The sequence below is a fragment of the Phytophthora infestans genome, genomic scaffold, assembly GCF_000142945.1.
Source record: "Phytophthora infestans T30-4 supercont1.181 genomic scaffold, whole genome shotgun sequence".
Taxonomy (NCBI): Eukaryota; Oomycota; class Peronosporomycetes; order Peronosporales; family Peronosporaceae; genus Phytophthora; species Phytophthora infestans.
This window is the reverse complement of record NW_003303578.1, coordinates 89,889-106,274: the sequence shown is the minus strand read 5'-3', so window position 1 is coordinate 106,274 and position 16,386 is coordinate 89,889. Positions and strand designations below refer to the sequence as shown.

Sequence of the window (16,386 nt, the reverse complement as noted above, 5' to 3'; positions counted from 1 at the left end):
TTTCCTTCTAGCGAAGAACACAAGATAACATCAACGGCTATATAACTTTTAAGTAGTGTCGCTATTACTACTACCTCCTACGTCGGCCCAAGATACACGACCCCGATTAGAGGAAGACTGTGCGAATTTGGTGGAGAAGCAGGGTATCTTCTTGTCGAACATCGTAGGAGCAAGCGCGGAGAGAAGTCTTGATAGCGGAGCGTCAAGGGAGAAGGAGAAAGGTGTGGGAAAAAGATGGGCGCTCATGGATGGTCCGGTGAAGCACTTGGAGCCAGTGAAGGGGTAGGGGGAAAGCTCCACCGTTAGAAACGGAGCACGTGGAGATCCTCGAGGAGGAAGAGGAAGTGCGCGCTGAGAGAGCTGCAGGCGGCGACCCACCACAGAGGTCTCAGGAAAGGGAACGCCAGGGCGAGGGCGAGGAACGTGGCACGCCGCAGCGAGTTGATCCCGAGGCTGGAAGGTACGAGGCACAAACGGTCCACGTGGAAGGCGAGGGCATGTTCGGTGTTGTAACGCCGTCTCCGGGAACGATGAGGACGGTTGAGTCTGTGCCAGGGACGCCTCTTGGTGGACAGACGTCCAACATGGTCCTAGAGCAGTGGGCACGCCAACCGGCGCCCAGCGAAGGAGCGACACCGGCGCGGACGACGATGAATACGCCCATGGAAGCTTCGGTGATGGACTTGGGAGATCGCCGCGAGGTGGGGTTCGCCTGGAATTGGACTCGGCCCTCGTTTCAACCGGTGAGCAACGCTGGGGGGGGACGTACCAACGGCCGCGTCAGCGTACGGCCGACCCAGCAACAGCGTACCGAGCCAACAAGGAAGCCGACGTGCCCCAGGGACTGCACCTGTTGCTGCTGGGACACCAACGCAAGCGTACGTATCTAGTAGCAGTCGAGGAGCGACGTGTCGCCCAAATGCTGCAGAGGATTGCGATGCCAAACGGGACGCAGGCGCCGTCACCAAGACCTCAAGCTGCAGGACACGTACCATGTACCGTGCCGGCGCCGATCCGACGGCTGTTTTGTGATACAGTCCCAACAAAATTCTATTTCAAAATGCGAAGCAACGTTTCGATTAGTGCTATTAGCCTAGTATCTCTGCACACACAACACAAGACTTACGTTCGGTGTGACCAATGCAAAGAAGGCGAACAGTAATTCCTCTTCTCGGGAGGTTCTCGAGGAATGTGAATTATATTTTGTTTAGTACACCAAGTTAGTATAAGTTTATATCTGCGAAACCTTTTCCTCGTAGTGAAACCTGTGAATTTGTAAATATTATCTTTTACAAATTGGTATACATGTATAAATAAGGACGACCTTAGCGTCCAGGTTTCCCAGATTGAAAAAATACTCAGAAATCTGATTCTCCATGGATAGTTCAGCTAGGGGGCCAGGTTTCGCCCAGGTTTTCCTTATAGAGAACGGAATCAGATTTGGTAATTTACATTCGGGAACTTAAATGACCAAATCAGGTATTTTCCAGGTATAAAACCTGAAATACTCATGTGTGCACGACTTAGGCTAAAGTGGAAATGATCGTAGGCAGTCGACGTCGGAACTCACCGCAACCAATCGTTTTCTTCACCGTTTACCCAGGTATTTTACAGGTTTTAAAACCTGGGTAAATCATGTGTGCGCTACTTAGAAAAATTCTAGAGTGATGGCCGTTGCGGTGTGTCGGCGTTCACGCTCATGGTGGCGTACCACGAATGTACCATTATCGACTTCTGCACCATACAGCCATTGTCCAGGTTTTGCCCAAGAATTGACCATGTATTAAAATCGTTAGTGTTTGCATGCATGTTGCACTGACGGATATGCACGAATAACTAGCGCGGCCTCAGCTTCGTGACTGCGTGCAGCATCTCCCACCTCAGCTTCGTAATACCAGCTGGGGACACATCGCTGGGGGATTCGCTGCTCACACAAGTCCAGAAAAACCGGCACACAAACACACCGCAACTGTCACTGTTCGTTTGCACCGGCTCGGTTACTTCCAAAGCTTCGTAGGAATCGTCACGTAGAGGCCCAGTACGGATTTCTTCAGCCATCTTCTGCAACCGTTTCTTGTTTCTCTTACCGCCCATGCTGTCGTACATCTTGATAACCTTGGTATCTCGGTCAACCACGAGGCATCCCCAATGCGTGCCACCAAAATTGATAGGAAGAAGCACGAATTGGTGCGAGGCAACACTTTCACCAACTTTGTCGAGCGTGCTTGTAGAGATACGACTTTTGGTGGCCTTTGGTTGGGTTCCATTCTTGGCATCTTTGGCTTTTTTGGGGGGCGGAATGACGACTGTACAATTGTTCTTGTACCGTGCGAGACAAACCGCAAAAGCACGCATGGCATTATCGTTTAGCCAAGCGGAATCTCGAAAGCAAAAGAGATTGTTGTACGTCAGGTCGAATCCGAACCCAACCAGCGATGTATACGGCCAACACTCCAGTATCTTTCCCATTATAATACCCGCTGAAGCGGGGTCACTGACCGCGGGTTTAACAGTGCTATTTAACCAGGTACAGCAAAGAACAGCATTGCGACAAGTATCTTGTAGCCCCCACAAGGATTTCATAGCTTCCAGTTGCTCTCTGGTGAACTGACCAACTTTTTCAATTGACACCACGTAACTCTCAATGCTGCTCATTCGCTCACCGTCACTGTCCAACTCAATTTCTTCATCTAGCGCCAATCCGCCCCTCAACTTATCCGACGCATCATCAACAAGCGATTCGACTAGCCTGAATCGCACTCGATCTGGCACGTAATCCCCGTCGACGCGCCACTGAATTGACCTTCCCTCACCATTCTTGTTGACTGGAAAGGTAGTAAGGAAAGACCAAACTTCGCGAACTCCAGGCATGATCATCCATAGAGTAGACACCACATCGCAGACGTCGTTATCTCTTAAAAGAGCGCGTAGTTGCATCCCGTTATTGTACTCTTTTAGTGCTAACGCCGCCTGCGTCCGCCGGAACCTGGCGAATACCTGGATAAGACCTGTAAATGTCTTCGGAGACACGATGATTATGGGCGTACACTTCACGCTTCATCACAACGCCCCATTGACCGTCACTACGCTTGGTAGCTTGAGCCAGCATCTGAAACGGACAATCGGTAGTACTCAGCTTGTGTGACGTCCGCTTTCCCGTTGATCTGTCACGTTCGGACCACCCATGCGTACAGATAAACTTGCGCTGATAAGGTTCCATCTCTGCAGGGACGAGAGGCAACTCTGAGTCAGGAAGCCCTTGGTACCTCACTTGGCGCCGAAGATCAGCATTCCTGCGGGCTACATTGATCACCTCTTTCACCACGATTTTTTGGCGCGTCGCCTCCATGTATTCCTTGAGAGACTGCTCCAGCGAGGCCCACGAATCATGATGCGCCTTAAATACAGGGACCTGAACCAGCTCTTCTTCTTCGACATCGAAGACGGTTCTTTTCTTTCCTTGACGACGCTTTCTCGTTGGTTCCGTCTCCACTTCATCTTCTTCCACTTCACCCTCTTCCCCTTCGCCCGAAGCGACCTTCTCCTCCTCTGCATCCTCTTCATCTTCCACCGAAACGTCCTCTTCATCGCCCGTAGTCTTCTTTGCTTCACTCGACGTGTCCACACCTCCCTGCCCTTTCTCACCATCTCCTTCTTCGTCTGCGACGTCTTCTGTTGCCTCCTCCACTCGCTCTTGAGCATTGCTGTCCTCTGCTACTTCAGTTGGAGTAGGGCGAGATGTCTCCATGATTTCTCTGGCGTGTGCTCTCTCTGAGCGCGTACGCGCCGCACGCAAGAGAGCGAGGTTAGCCTGACGAGCTTCCTCGGTCACACGCTCTTGCTCTGCCACCTTCGCTTTGATCTGGGCAGTCTTGTGCGTGCGTGCCATCCTCGGTGCGTGGGGGGGGGGGCTGCCACGTGTCTCTCTAACTGGTGGCTAGGAATCAAAAGAAGAAAATGAGAGTAATTTAAACCGTAAAAACTCTACCTGGACAATACCTGAGTGATAAAACCTGGACAAGAGGGGTGCCGTATAAATAATACCTGCCCATTTGAAATTCGTATTGAATCGATACCAACTCTTCGTCGCTCCCAGTTTTAAGGGTGGCACATCCTCCAGAGACTGATGATCTCTAAGAACGATCTACCGCTTGTTTAGTACGGATGTCATCAAAAGGTCTCATTTAAAAACCCTTAGCGAGGTATTTAAACCTCGCTAAGGATTTAACAAAAATTGACTTGACTTTGACCAAAAAATGATATCGCACTGGGGCCGATTTTTGACGGTAAGTCACTACTACTCAGCACTACATGTACGAGGATTAACGTCCTCAGATATCGTACACCGTCGCTGCCAATAGATCCAGATGCTAAAACTGACGGTTCCACCTTCTTAATAACCTGGTGTATTCGAGCCGTAAGAAATTCTGTCAGCAGTTTTCTAAGCATACCATTATGCAAGTACGTCTTTCGAAATACAGCGGTCGTTTTATATTGGGTTTTACGGAAAGCTTTCCACCGACTTACGCCATATATCGCCCGCCCTTCTTAAGCCAGTATCTGGAGTAGTCCAGGACACTTGATAGTTCGGGTCGCGCCTAGCCACTTCCGCATCCACCCCCTTCAGTTTGAATTTCTTTAGTATGTCGGCTGGATCTTTTCTCGCCAGGACCCATGCCTTGAATTGCAGCTTCTGTCCTTGCTTCTTCAGCCCCACCGGTCTTCATACCCTCACCCAACGCAGCGGCAACTCTCGATTGGATGGCCCTCTCTTCAGTTGCAATAGTGTTGTCCGCGTTAGCGGTTCTTAGAAACTGGTTGACAGAATGATCGGAGAGTTTCGGGTTCTTTGTCTGGTTAATGACTCTGGTCTCTGAAGAGTCTTCAGTGGCCACTGAAAAGACACTTGCGAATACGACCAGGATTAACTATCGCTTCATGGTGCTGTTCCGGACTAGGATGCTGTTGGAGGAAGCTCAACTGCTAATGTCGCTCTTTTGGTGTGGGGCCCATTGCCACCCTTCTTGCAGCAGCCACTTTGTTTACGCTGGGCACCAACGCAAACAGGCTTCTTGTTTATCAAATGCGATGTGATCTGTGGTACACATCGCATTTGAGATCTTCGCCTCGGTGCTGTACAAAGGGTGGCACCCACTGTACAGAAAATATCTTGTGAGGTGACTGACCATCGTTCTTCAAATAAATTTACTTTCTTGAACTAAGTTATCTCAGTTCACGCTCGTACGACATTGTACAATAATACTAATTTTACTGGCAACTTCGCCCAGAAAGCACTTACATGTAGAGTGACACCACAAGCGACCGATCTCAAGACGTCAACTGCCTCGAGAGAGAGAGATACTATAATTCATATACGACCTTCAATATCCACTTTACGAAATCGCCTGACAAGTTGAAGACCTGGGCAGAGGTGCCTGAGGATTCGCTCGTGTTGGGAGCGAGGCCAAGGGAAGCCGCCAAAATGCGCTCGGTAAAGCTTGTCTACCAACAGAACATTTTATAACATTCCTGTGTATCTGCGATTTAAAACTGACTAGTTTCATAAGTCTGATCCGCCGGGCTGTGGTACAGATGATCCTCTCCATAACGTATAGTGAGACCTCTAAATAGCAGTGCTAGAAGGGTCCCCAATTGGTTTACAATATTAAGTCAAACTTACCTCTATCCTCTACTTACCAAATAGTGATACAAAATCCAGAAATATCGTTATTTAGAGTTTGTTAATCATGGCATTTGCTGGTTGCGTGCGTCCTCGCTTCTTAACGAGTTTGTCCTATAAAGCATTTTTGCATCACTCGAAGCTCACGTACGGCACTTGGCGGAAATCCCATCGAATCCCTATGGTTGAATAGCTTTGCCATCCACTTTTGCCAACGTCAAGTCCAGCCGGGGGTTGCTGCGCCGTCCACCGCGCGTCTGTCCTCGTTCGTTTGTGCGTCACGGGTGCCTTGGAAAATGAACTCGTATTGACTGAGCTATGCAAGTGTGAATATCCGGAACCTCCAGCTCAACAGGAATCTTAAAATGGCACAACTGTAGGTAGTGGTGATCAGTAAGGAGAGGCTTTGGATTGGATATATTAATAATAGTTACTGCTAAACAGGGGTTAATAAACACTAAAATTGGTGAAGTTAATATTAAAAATATCACCTAATATTTTCTTCTTGGGCAAAATGATATTACTAAATATCTGTTTAATATTTGCTAAAACGATATTATATTTTCAAAGATTGCGCAATTGCTTTTAATTCACCAATCATATGTCGTTAAAGTTTGACTAGCTGAAGTATTACTAATAAGCAGTGAGGGAAATGGAGGGACAATTGGGAGAGAGACGTGTGGTGAATTGAGAGAAAATATGTTCAGCACAGTAAGTATTCTGACAAACACAGTAAGATCCATTTTAGCACACGAACAAGGAATGGCCATGGTCTGTCTCGACTCGAGACTCTCAAGCCGCACTGCAAAATGCAAAACGGAACGTTCCAAGAATTGTCTTTGTGATTGGTGGCTTGGGCCTGCAAATTGCCAAACGGCGGAGCAAAATTGGGCACGAAGAAGCTGTCGCTCCGGAGAGACTGTGGCGGAAGGCCAAAGCACTGGAGGCGTGGCTAGCACCACTGCAGACGCCGGGGGTCCGTGCCGCTAGTGCACTTACTGCTGGTCTGCAGCGCTGGTAGTAATATGAGGATGCTGTGGAGCAGTCGGTACACCGGGTAAGTGGCTGCCACCATTGATACCCGGTGGCGAAGCTACTGCTGATTAACACTGGGGCGTCTGCGCTGCGATGAAGACATAGCCACTGCCGCTCCGCTGGAATTGAAGGCGCAAGCGTGAGGGCTAACATGAAAGATGCAAAACCGCTGGTGGTAGCGGCGTAGTTGCATCACAGAAGACACTGCGTACGGCTACCGCCTTGGAAATACTATGGATGCTGCTGGTGCGGGTTAAAAGGCTGTCGCTATTGAAGATACTGTGAGATGCTATAGGTGAGTCGTGGCTGCTGCGAGATACGCCTTAGAGTTATGCTGGAGAATACGCCACCATTTCGCTGCCACTATCTGGCGCAGGTGCTACATGAATGCGGCACTGAGGACACGACCAAGCGGTAGTGCCGGGCCGGCACTGCCGGTTTCTGACCGCAACCACTATGCAGTATATACGACAAGTTGGTGACGCTAGTGACGCGTCCACAAGTATGTGCAGCTACAAACTGCTATACAGTAGCCAGATACGATGTTGGAAATTGTTTAGGTGACTCAAGAAGTATGTATTTCTGCGCGTCTCTTACTCGCACTGCAGAGCATGACCTGCATGCCTCGGACGTCCTCCAGTTTGTGCAACAATTTGGTGATCTTCAATATCCAAGCCTCGTTTTCTGCTGCGATTTACCATGAGACGCTCGCCTTCTCCGTCGACGTAATTGCGGCACTGCAGTGCAAATTGAAGATGCACGCAGTCTCTCATCTTGAAGTGGTACCGACATGGACAATGTAGTGCATCCAACTTGACAGGCCATCCTGTGCTCGGCTGTTCCTCTATCTCCATCCTGGCGTAGTTCACAGAGAACTGAGCTGCAACATTGAGCGCATCTTCAGATCGGCCTCGCGACGGGATGTAGAAGCGCTGTGGAGGCGTAGCAAGCACACGAAGGATGTTACTGCTCGCATTGTCCACCAGGAAACTGATACTGCTCCTGCTGAACGTGTGTTCCGCCAGATAACCACCACGCCGAAGTGCTGTTGTTCGTGCAACCAGGCGCTTGTCCGATATACGTCTAGGCGCAAACTCTGTCGGTGCCATGGACCGATGACTGCAACAGTACTGCATCTGTTGAAGCAAAACGGCAAGCTTCAGCTTGCGCTTTTGCGTGTAGTCACGCTTGAAAGCTCGGTCAAAGGTTTCGCACGGATTGTTTGTTGATGCGAAGCCTGGTGGTGTAAAAAAAACCTGCCACTTACAGAAGTTTCCTCGCAGCCATTGCTTCTCCATGTACACACGAAACGTGTCCAGCTCCGAATGCGTTCTCCAATCCGCCAAGACTTTCATTTTTCGTGCCAAAAAATCTTCCTTATTTGCAGCAAAGTGAAGATCATAAATCCCACGAAACACTTCAGCAGCCAGATCCCCATGCAGTCTGTTAGTGCGCTCCTTTAGGGCAAGCCGAACCTTAGCTACGACATGCTAATAGCACATAAGAGATATGTACTCACCAGCAGCACCAAAAACGGTCTTAATACCGTTAAATTGGGCTTTGTCTGCGTCGCCCATAATATACTGAGCATTCAGTCGCTTGCCAACTACTTTGGTGTAGATTGTCTGCAGTCCTGACAAGGCATCCGTGTAGTGACGTTCTTCCAGCTGCGATGTAATAAAGAGAGCCATTAAGTGGAACTGTCTTGCGCCATCAGACATGCCGCATACAATCACAGGGTAGCTAGTCTGCGCTAGCTGGAACGTCGCGTCGATGTGGAGAACGAATGAGGCCGGATCTCGGTCAGCAGAGCGCAACAGTGACTTTGTCGTCACACCCACAACAAAAGGGTGGGTGTCAGATCCATCACCAACAACGGGCTTGCCGAACCCGTCTGTTCTAGCGGTAAACGTGAAAGCATCATGCTCCGCCTCGCGGCCGCTGTACGCTGCGGCGGCTACACGTGATGAAGCTCTCCGTAGCGGTCACTTCCACCTAATTCTGTGCGGCGGTAGTGGTTCACAGCATTTTGAACTTTGCGTAGCTCTGGCAGCTCTTGTAGAGGCTTCCCAAGCTTCCGTGTCATGGCATGCAAGATACGGAGAGGGGTAAGGTTTTCTCTGGTTAGCTCTTGGATGTATGCCTTTTGCAAACGTGTGACTTTCGGCTTCTGGCGTGGATTCGCCGGTGAAAAATGTTCGCCGAGCTCAAAGAGCGTTACCGCGTTCAACGCTAAACAAGTAACCTTCTTTCCACGCCATTGACACTTTGCAAACGGCGCCACAGCCTTACACTGCGCGCATTCGCACGACAGGAGCTTGTAGCGCATTGAGTGGGGAGTAGAAGACGCACACAAGGTGCACGGCATCAGCTGGCTCTTCGCTGCTGTGAACGCCTTCATACTCTGCAGCAGCATGTCAGCATCGGCTTCGGTCAAGTCACAGGCGAGTAAGTTCCAGTCGTGGGTGCGTGGCATGGTGTCGGGCCTGGGGAGAGGGGGGGGGCTTCTGTTTGAGGGTGAAAGCTGAAGTGATTGAGTGGTGTTGGCAGAGATGTTAATATTGTGCACGCCATGTAGTTTTGCGTGAATTTTCTCAAAGCATTGTGTTTTCCAAATGTGTTTTGTGTTCTTCCACATTATTGTGTGCTCTCCGTATGTTTGCTGTGAAAACCTGTACTTGATGTGTTTTTCAGACATTTGTGGTGCTGCTCACGCTTCGTCGTGAATTGGCACTGCAGAGCGCACTATTAATAATCTAGCGTCACAGGCTGCAATTTTTTTAGACTCACGATGTGGACGAGGCTATCGGTAGAGAACAAGAATAAATACCTTGATTTCGCTCTATCGACTTTAAACAGCTGCAAGCGTTTGCAGTTTTCCATCTCGATCGCCTTTGTCTGTGTCAAAGTGAAATACTAGAGCAATTACTCATCAGTCTTTAAGCCTAGTGCTGTTCAAGAATACTGACTGAAAGAGTTCTTTTGTGAGCCCTCTGTTCACTCAGCAGAGGGTAAGGTGGCAAGAAACGTACTTAAATGGCAACATATCATAAATTTCATAACGTTTCTAATATTTTTCAAATCTCAAAGCTAATATTTTGATAGTGGTTTGCTTTTAAAATTTTGAGCTACTACTAATATTTTATTTTGATAGTAGTATTATTATGATCAAAAAGAGCATTTGATATTTGGTTACCATTAGCCTCTGGCTGTAATATAAACTCCACTGGTAATTAGTTATATATCAGCTAGTCAAACTTTAACGACATACATCAATGATTAGCGGATTAATACCTTTTACAAAATTTTATAAAATTAAATAATGGGTTTAAGTAATCTTAAGTAGACATTTAATAATACCATTTTGTCCAAGATTAAAAAATTAGGTACAATTTTTATATTAGCCGGTCTTCCAGGAGATATTTTCACTATTTTAACTTTACCGATTTTGGAAAGGTATAAATAGGTATTATTAATAATAGTACCTATAGGTACTGGATAGATCATTTTATGAAGCTTATATCATACCGGTAGCTGTTTTTGATACCCACACAAGCTGAAGCTTGGGTCAACATATCCACCTTCCTGCAACCTCGATCAAACCTTGGGGCGATCCGGAGCTACGCCTTGCGCACATCAAGTCCTCGTTCAAGTTCCCCCAAGCTACTCAAACCCCAATGGTTTCTACTCGCAGCCGCACTAACTCGGGCTCGTCATCCGCCGCTGAGCTTCCGCAGAAGCGCTCGGCTACCGCGGACGCGTCCAAACGCCCCACCAAAAAGTCTTCGACTCCCAAGGCAGCCGCCAGCGATCTGGCCGTGGGCAAGCCCGTGACTGTGAACGTGACGCTTGTCAACCAGGAAGAGAAGGAGGTCGTGATCGCCGACACGTTCCGCGACCAGGGAGTCGTTTTCTTCATGTACCCTCGCGCCAACACTCCCGGCTGCACCAAACAGGCCTGTGGTGAGTCGACGAAAAGATTCCTCGGCTTCGAGACGTGCTTAAAATGTTAAACCAGTCAACGGACTCACTTTGTTTTCGGTTTCCTCTGTCTGTAGGCTTCCGGGACAACATCCAGACCATCAAGGACGCTGGCTTCACGGTCTACGGCCTGAGCGGCGACTCGCCTAAGTCACTGGCCAACTGGAAGACCAAGCAGAGTCTGCCATTCGACCTACTGAGCGACCCGGAGCACAAACTTATTTCGTACTTCGGCAGCTCACTGCCAGGCAAGAAGGTGCAGCGCTCGCACGTCGTCGTCCTCAAGGGAGGCGTCGTGGGCGAGATCGCCGCCAAGGTGTCTCCTGCAGACAGCGTCAGCCGCGCCGTCGAGTTCGTCAAGAAGAGCAGCGGAACAGAGGCCCCCAAGCAGGAGGAACCCACCAAAGAAGAAGAGCCCACGGACTCTGAGAAGCTCGCGGAGGGCAACACCGTGACCTTCGACGTCGAGCTCCAGACGGACTCCTCGGCGACGGTGAAGGTTCAAGATCTGTTCAAGACTCGTGGCGCCATCTTCTTTATGTACCCGAAGGCGGACACGCCCGGTTGCACCACCCAGGCTTGTGGCTATAATGACAACCTGGAGGCGATCAACGCCGCCGGATTCGACGTCTACGGCCTGGGCGCCGACACCCCCACCGAGCTTCTGGCGTGGAAGGAGTCGCAAAAGTACAAGTGCACGTTCCTATCGGACCCGAAGCATCATCTCATTGGCTACTTCGGCAGCTCCATCAACGATGGGACGCGTGTGGAGCGCTCGCACGTGATCGTGCTTCCGGGCGGCAAGGTCGGCCAGATCGAGCATAACATCTCGCCGCAGGACAGCGTGACTAAGGGCCTCGAGTTCGCCAAGAGCCACACCGTCGACGCGGCCAGCAAGCTGTAAGTCAGTGAATTAACGGGTGACGCCGTCAGTTGGTGCTGAAGCTTATACGCTACGCCGTATCCACGATGCACAAAACACAAAACTACTATCCTTTTGCCATTTTTTTATATCGGAACGTGCTTACTTTTACATCTTTGCATTAATCCAATAATGTATTCACAAGTGACGAAAGTGTTGTCATGGAGATTACGCCGTTGGTGTCGACCAAAGCGTGGCGGGGGTCTGAGTCGGACGTGCATTTGGATGGGATGAGTTTGCTGATTGGAAGACGCTCTCCTTGAAGTGCACCACCACAATGGAGATCTCCTGTGCAGCCTTTCACGCTCATCACGTCGGTCAGTTGGCGATTTGCCGTCGGAGGAAGAGCTTGGAGCTAAAACATGTTGCGAAAGGCCTCTGCGGACGTTGTGGTGGTTGGAGCAGGGGTGGCAGGCTGTTCGGCATTCTACCACTTAGCTCGCTTAAATGGTCGTAATCCTGGTTTCAAGCCGCTGCTAGTGGATGCTCTGCCTCCATTGTCACTAACCAGTGCGAACGGTTCTTTTAGCTACCGCAACTGGTTCCCAAGTGATGCTGAGACGCCCATGAGGGAGCTTGTGGTACGCTCGATCGACGAGATGGACGACATCTGCAAGCAGACGAACAACGCTCTGGGCTTGAATCGCAACGGATATCTGTTTGTGACTCGGGATGCCGGAAAGATGGAGGAGCTTTAGCGGCTAGCAAAGAACCTGGAGCGTCATGGAGGTGGAGAGTTGCGTGTTCACGAGCCAAACGACAGGCTCAGTGGCTACCGGCTCTCAACCGAGGAGATCTGGACGGCAGTGACTTGCTAATTGGCATGGATACTGTTGCAGCTGTCTTCCCTAATCTCAAGGATTCAAATTCTTTGGCTGCACTGCATGTGCGACGCTGTGGATCGCTAAACCCTGTAAAGGTGGCCAACTATGAACTCAATAAAGCAGTTGAGTACTGTCCGAAAGCGGAGGTGCTCCAGGGCAAGGTCACGGACTTTTCAGCTACTGGTGGCAATGTGAGTGGCGTCAGAGTCGCGATGAATAATGGAGAAACGTAAGAAGTAGCGACTCCTAACGTGGTGTTCGCAACGGGGCCGCTGTTCGAAAACACGCTACACATGTTAAAGCAGCGCAATATGTCTAGCTACGACGTGCCCATTATCAATGAACTTCACTGTCGTGCTATTGTCGACGATGTGGATCGTGTCTTGCCGCCTACGATGCCGCTGACATTTGATTCGGATCCGATGGGAAAGCTCGAGGTGCGTCGTGAAAGAAAAATAATAGAAGATCCCATGTAAGAAGCCCACGTGACTTTGTTCTGTTGCAGATGTCGGAAGAAGATCGTAGAGAAATTATGGCAGACCCATCGGCCGCTCGGATGCTGGAAGAATACCCAGGAGGAGTTCATGTGCGTCCATACAATAGGGATAAAATGATGGCTGTTTGGACGTACGATATCGAGTCTGTACCGGCGCACTACCCTGTTGAAGACGTATTGGACAGAAGGTAGGGTACTTAGTTGTGGGAGTACAAACTAGTAGCTGACTCTTCCGTTCGTAATGCTCTAGATTTCCCGAAGTCTGCGTTCGTGGCCTTACCAGGATGTTCCCTCAAGTAAAGTCGTATCTGAAGCGGTCTGAAGTACGCGACTCTTTCTACGTTAGTGGCGGCTACTACTGCAAGACACTGGACAACCTGCCACTCATCGGACCAGCACCAAGCACGATTGGTGGCGTGTTTCTACAGTCCGCTATGACTGGTGTCGGCCTCATGTCTAGCGCTGCGTCGGGGCACTTACTTGCTACTCACGTCATGGGCGAGAAACTGGAGAGATGTGGCCTTGCTAACCACGTGGACGCATTCTTGCCAAGCCGATTCGAAGACCAAGCATATCTAGACTACCTCAGTGATGGATGTGGTGCTGCATGTGGACAAGTGTGATAGTTCTGCGTAGAGAAATACGTCAAAATGGCCGACTGTGAGTAAGAAAGAGTAACGAACACGTATCGCGAGCGAAGTCAACGTAGCTGCCATTTCTTTTTCTATGCAGGGAATGTCGGCATCAATTCCTGCTGCTTGGGAGGAGGAGATTCCTGGAAGTACTCATGCGCCAGTGCGTCCTTGGCCGAAATACGCTTACGTGGGCTGAGAGCCAGCATCCGACCCAACAGGTCAAACCCTGCCTTAGATAAAGAACACCCGCTACCCGAGAACGTAGCAGCCAGTGGGAACTTGCCTCGCAGTCGAGAGTACTTCGGCCATTTACCGCGCACACTCACACTTGCGTCTGGCACGTCCTCGTCGACACCTGGCCAGTTCTCCTCATTCGGTGCCCCCAACAGCTTAAAGATCTGGTCAGTCTGGTCGAGCTCTCCCCGTCCAGCAAACAGTGACTTCATCAGCAACATCTCGGCGAAAATACAGCCAACCGACCACATATCGACTGCCGTTGAGTAGATTTTCGCGCCAAGTAACAATTCCGGTGAGCGATACCATAGCGTCACCACGAGCTGTGTGTAGATTCTCAATGGTGAGCCATACTTGCGCGCGAGACCGAAATCGCAGATCTTCAGCACGCCGTGTGCATCGTACAGCAAGTTGCTGGTCTTAAGATCTCGGTGGATGTACCAGCGGTCGTGCATAAAAGACACAGCGCTCAGCAACGAGTGCAGTAAGTATTTAACCTCGGACTGCAGCCATGGAGCTTTCATTTTAGTCTGCATGACGTGCTTAAGGTCGTTCTCAGCGTAGTCCATGACCATGTAGATCTTGTCGGGCGTGGACCCCACTACCATTTCTCGCACTTGAACGATGTTGGGGTGATCCAGAGCCAACAGCACGTTGGTTTCGCGTAGAGCCGTGATGGGGAAGCCTTCCTGGCTGACGTCTGCACTCATCTTGACCTGTTTAAGGGCTACTATATCCCCTGTTTCCTTGTCCCGCGCCTTGGAAACGACGCCGTACGTGCCCTCATCGATTTTGCCGATACGTGCGTAGCAGTCGACACTACGGCAGCCCAAAAGGTAGAAATTGTGTCTCGATGGGTCGTCTGGAATAGCGATTGTGTCGGCTGTAGGGAGTTTAGAAGCGTCGGGGGTGTCGCAACTTGAAGACGGCGTATCGGTGGAGTTGGGCATAAGATCAATGCAGCTGGAAGTCTTCTTCTTACGCTGTGAGACGCGATCATCGCCGGAGTCCGAGTCTGAGTCCCAGCGGTTCCGCTTCGCCATCCTATTCGAATGGAAATGGTGTGAGAAACATAATTGGTGTTTTAAACAGACAAGCCGGCTTCTTATTTTATTGTTTCTACTCGAATGATTCAAGTTGAATCGCTCTACCTAGACAGCTCAATGTGTCGCTTACTTTGTCGATCGCAAGAGCGTCGTAAGAACCACGGCAGACGCTGCAACTGCTGCAGCAACCACCAAGCCAGTTCGAGACTGCTTGCTGGGGTTGGCCATCAGACGTGTGTGGTAGTCGGTGGCGAAAGGACAAGCGGGCGGCGGACTCTGCGTTGAGCTGCCAGCACTGATGTCCTGAGTGGGGCCAAAGTACTCGTAATGCAGCTGAGTTGCAGGGACAGACCACTGCTCACTGAGCGATTTGAACACTGCCGTCATGAACCCAGTGAGGATCACGGAAGTAAAACTCGCAGCTTCTAAGATACCCAAAGAGATTGCCTACGTTCGCCTTCACAGGAAGGAGCGTGCCAACCAGGTGGTTTTGTCGTCATCGGAAAAGTATTCATACGCAAAAGCAGTGTTAGAGCCTCTGCTGGAACATTTATCGTGTCTATCAAGCGCTGATTTCTATCAAGAACTCTCTGCCTGGAAGGACACGGTGGAGATTGGTCTCAACCGCGAAGTCAATGGTAATCGCGATGACGGTAGTAGTAACGAAGACGATGACGATCAAGACGATTTCTCCTCTGCTTGACCCACTTGAGGCAATGGAAACAGCGAAACTTATGGACGAGCTAGAATTCGCTTCGCCCTCTCCAGAAGCCTGCACGGATAGTGAAGGTGCATCGGAGTATGAAGCATCTGAGTCTGAACGGGACAGTGCAAACCCAGAACGCGTCAATGATACTTCTAATATGTCGCCGCCAGATCCAGAAGTACCAACAATTGCAAGCCGTGCTGTTGATATCATAAGCCTTCCTCGGCCGAAACGTCGCGGTAATTCCAGGGTGACGACGAAGCAGCTCCGCCAAACTACGTTGACATCCGGTCAACCCCGTCTAGCTATTCACAAATACCCAGCTGGGCTTACTGTGACTCTTGATCGCTTTGTACGTTGGGCAAGGAACACGGAAAACTTGAAATTCGTCATGGATACACTTGCCAAGTATCCAGTTCAGCTTGAAGATCTTTATTTGAGAGCCCGTAGCATCGAGTGTCGGTGGGAAGCAATGCGGCACACGGACTAAATGTACGCATTTGCAGTTCCAATTGATATCAGTCGATCACTCCAAGCCGCCGTCACGACAGCATGGAAAGAACAGGACTCGCCGGGTCCACTCGAAGATAGCGCGAAGAATCAAGGGATCGTCCTTGATATTGTCGCCACTATTGATCCGAAACTCTGGAAGTTTAGCAGGTAAGGTTGTTTTATCAATTAGGTTGCCATATTATGATTGCTACAACCGGGTTGCACTAACGGAATGGTTGCTCTTCATCTACAACATCTCGCAGCAAGTTTGTAGGAGCTTTGACTGGATTCCACGATGTCAAATATAGGGACGAACGTGGATTGAAGACCGGAGA

General features: G+C 50.0%; 3 protein-coding genes across 3 annotated transcripts; 1 reads left to right on the top strand and 2 right to left on the bottom strand.

Annotated features, from left to right (window-relative positions):
- Positions 1-1,836: 1,836 nt before the first annotated feature.
- PITG_20587 (cysteine protease family C48, putative) lies at positions 1,837-2,937 on the bottom strand (the record flags this gene model as incomplete). The annotated part of the gene is made up of 2 exons (XM_002895400.1): positions 1,837-2,282; positions 2,337-2,937. The coding sequence occupies 2 exons, from the start codon at positions 2,935-2,937 to the stop codon at positions 1,837-1,839; spliced, it is 1,047 nt and encodes a 348-aa protein (XP_002895446.1).
- A 7,438-nt stretch (positions 2,938-10,375) lies between these two features.
- On the top strand, positions 10,376-13,260 carry PITG_20585 (AhpC/TSA family Redoxin, putative; the record flags this gene model as incomplete). Its single annotated transcript, XM_002895399.1, has 6 exons — positions 10,376-10,678; positions 10,774-11,596; positions 12,148-12,280; positions 12,382-12,671; positions 12,762-12,879; positions 13,189-13,260. 6 exons carry the CDS (start codon positions 10,393-10,395, stop codon positions 13,258-13,260), a joined length of 1,722 nt encoding a protein of 573 aa, XP_002895445.1.
- A 402-nt stretch (positions 13,261-13,662) lies between these two features.
- PITG_20584 (cyclin-dependent kinase, putative) lies at positions 13,663-14,850 on the bottom strand (the record flags this gene model as incomplete). The annotated part of the gene is made up of 2 exons (XM_002895398.1): positions 13,663-14,669; positions 14,790-14,850. 2 exons carry the CDS (start codon positions 14,848-14,850, stop codon positions 13,663-13,665), a joined length of 1,068 nt encoding a protein of 355 aa, XP_002895444.1.
- Between the last annotated feature and the right edge of the window lie 1,536 nt (positions 14,851-16,386).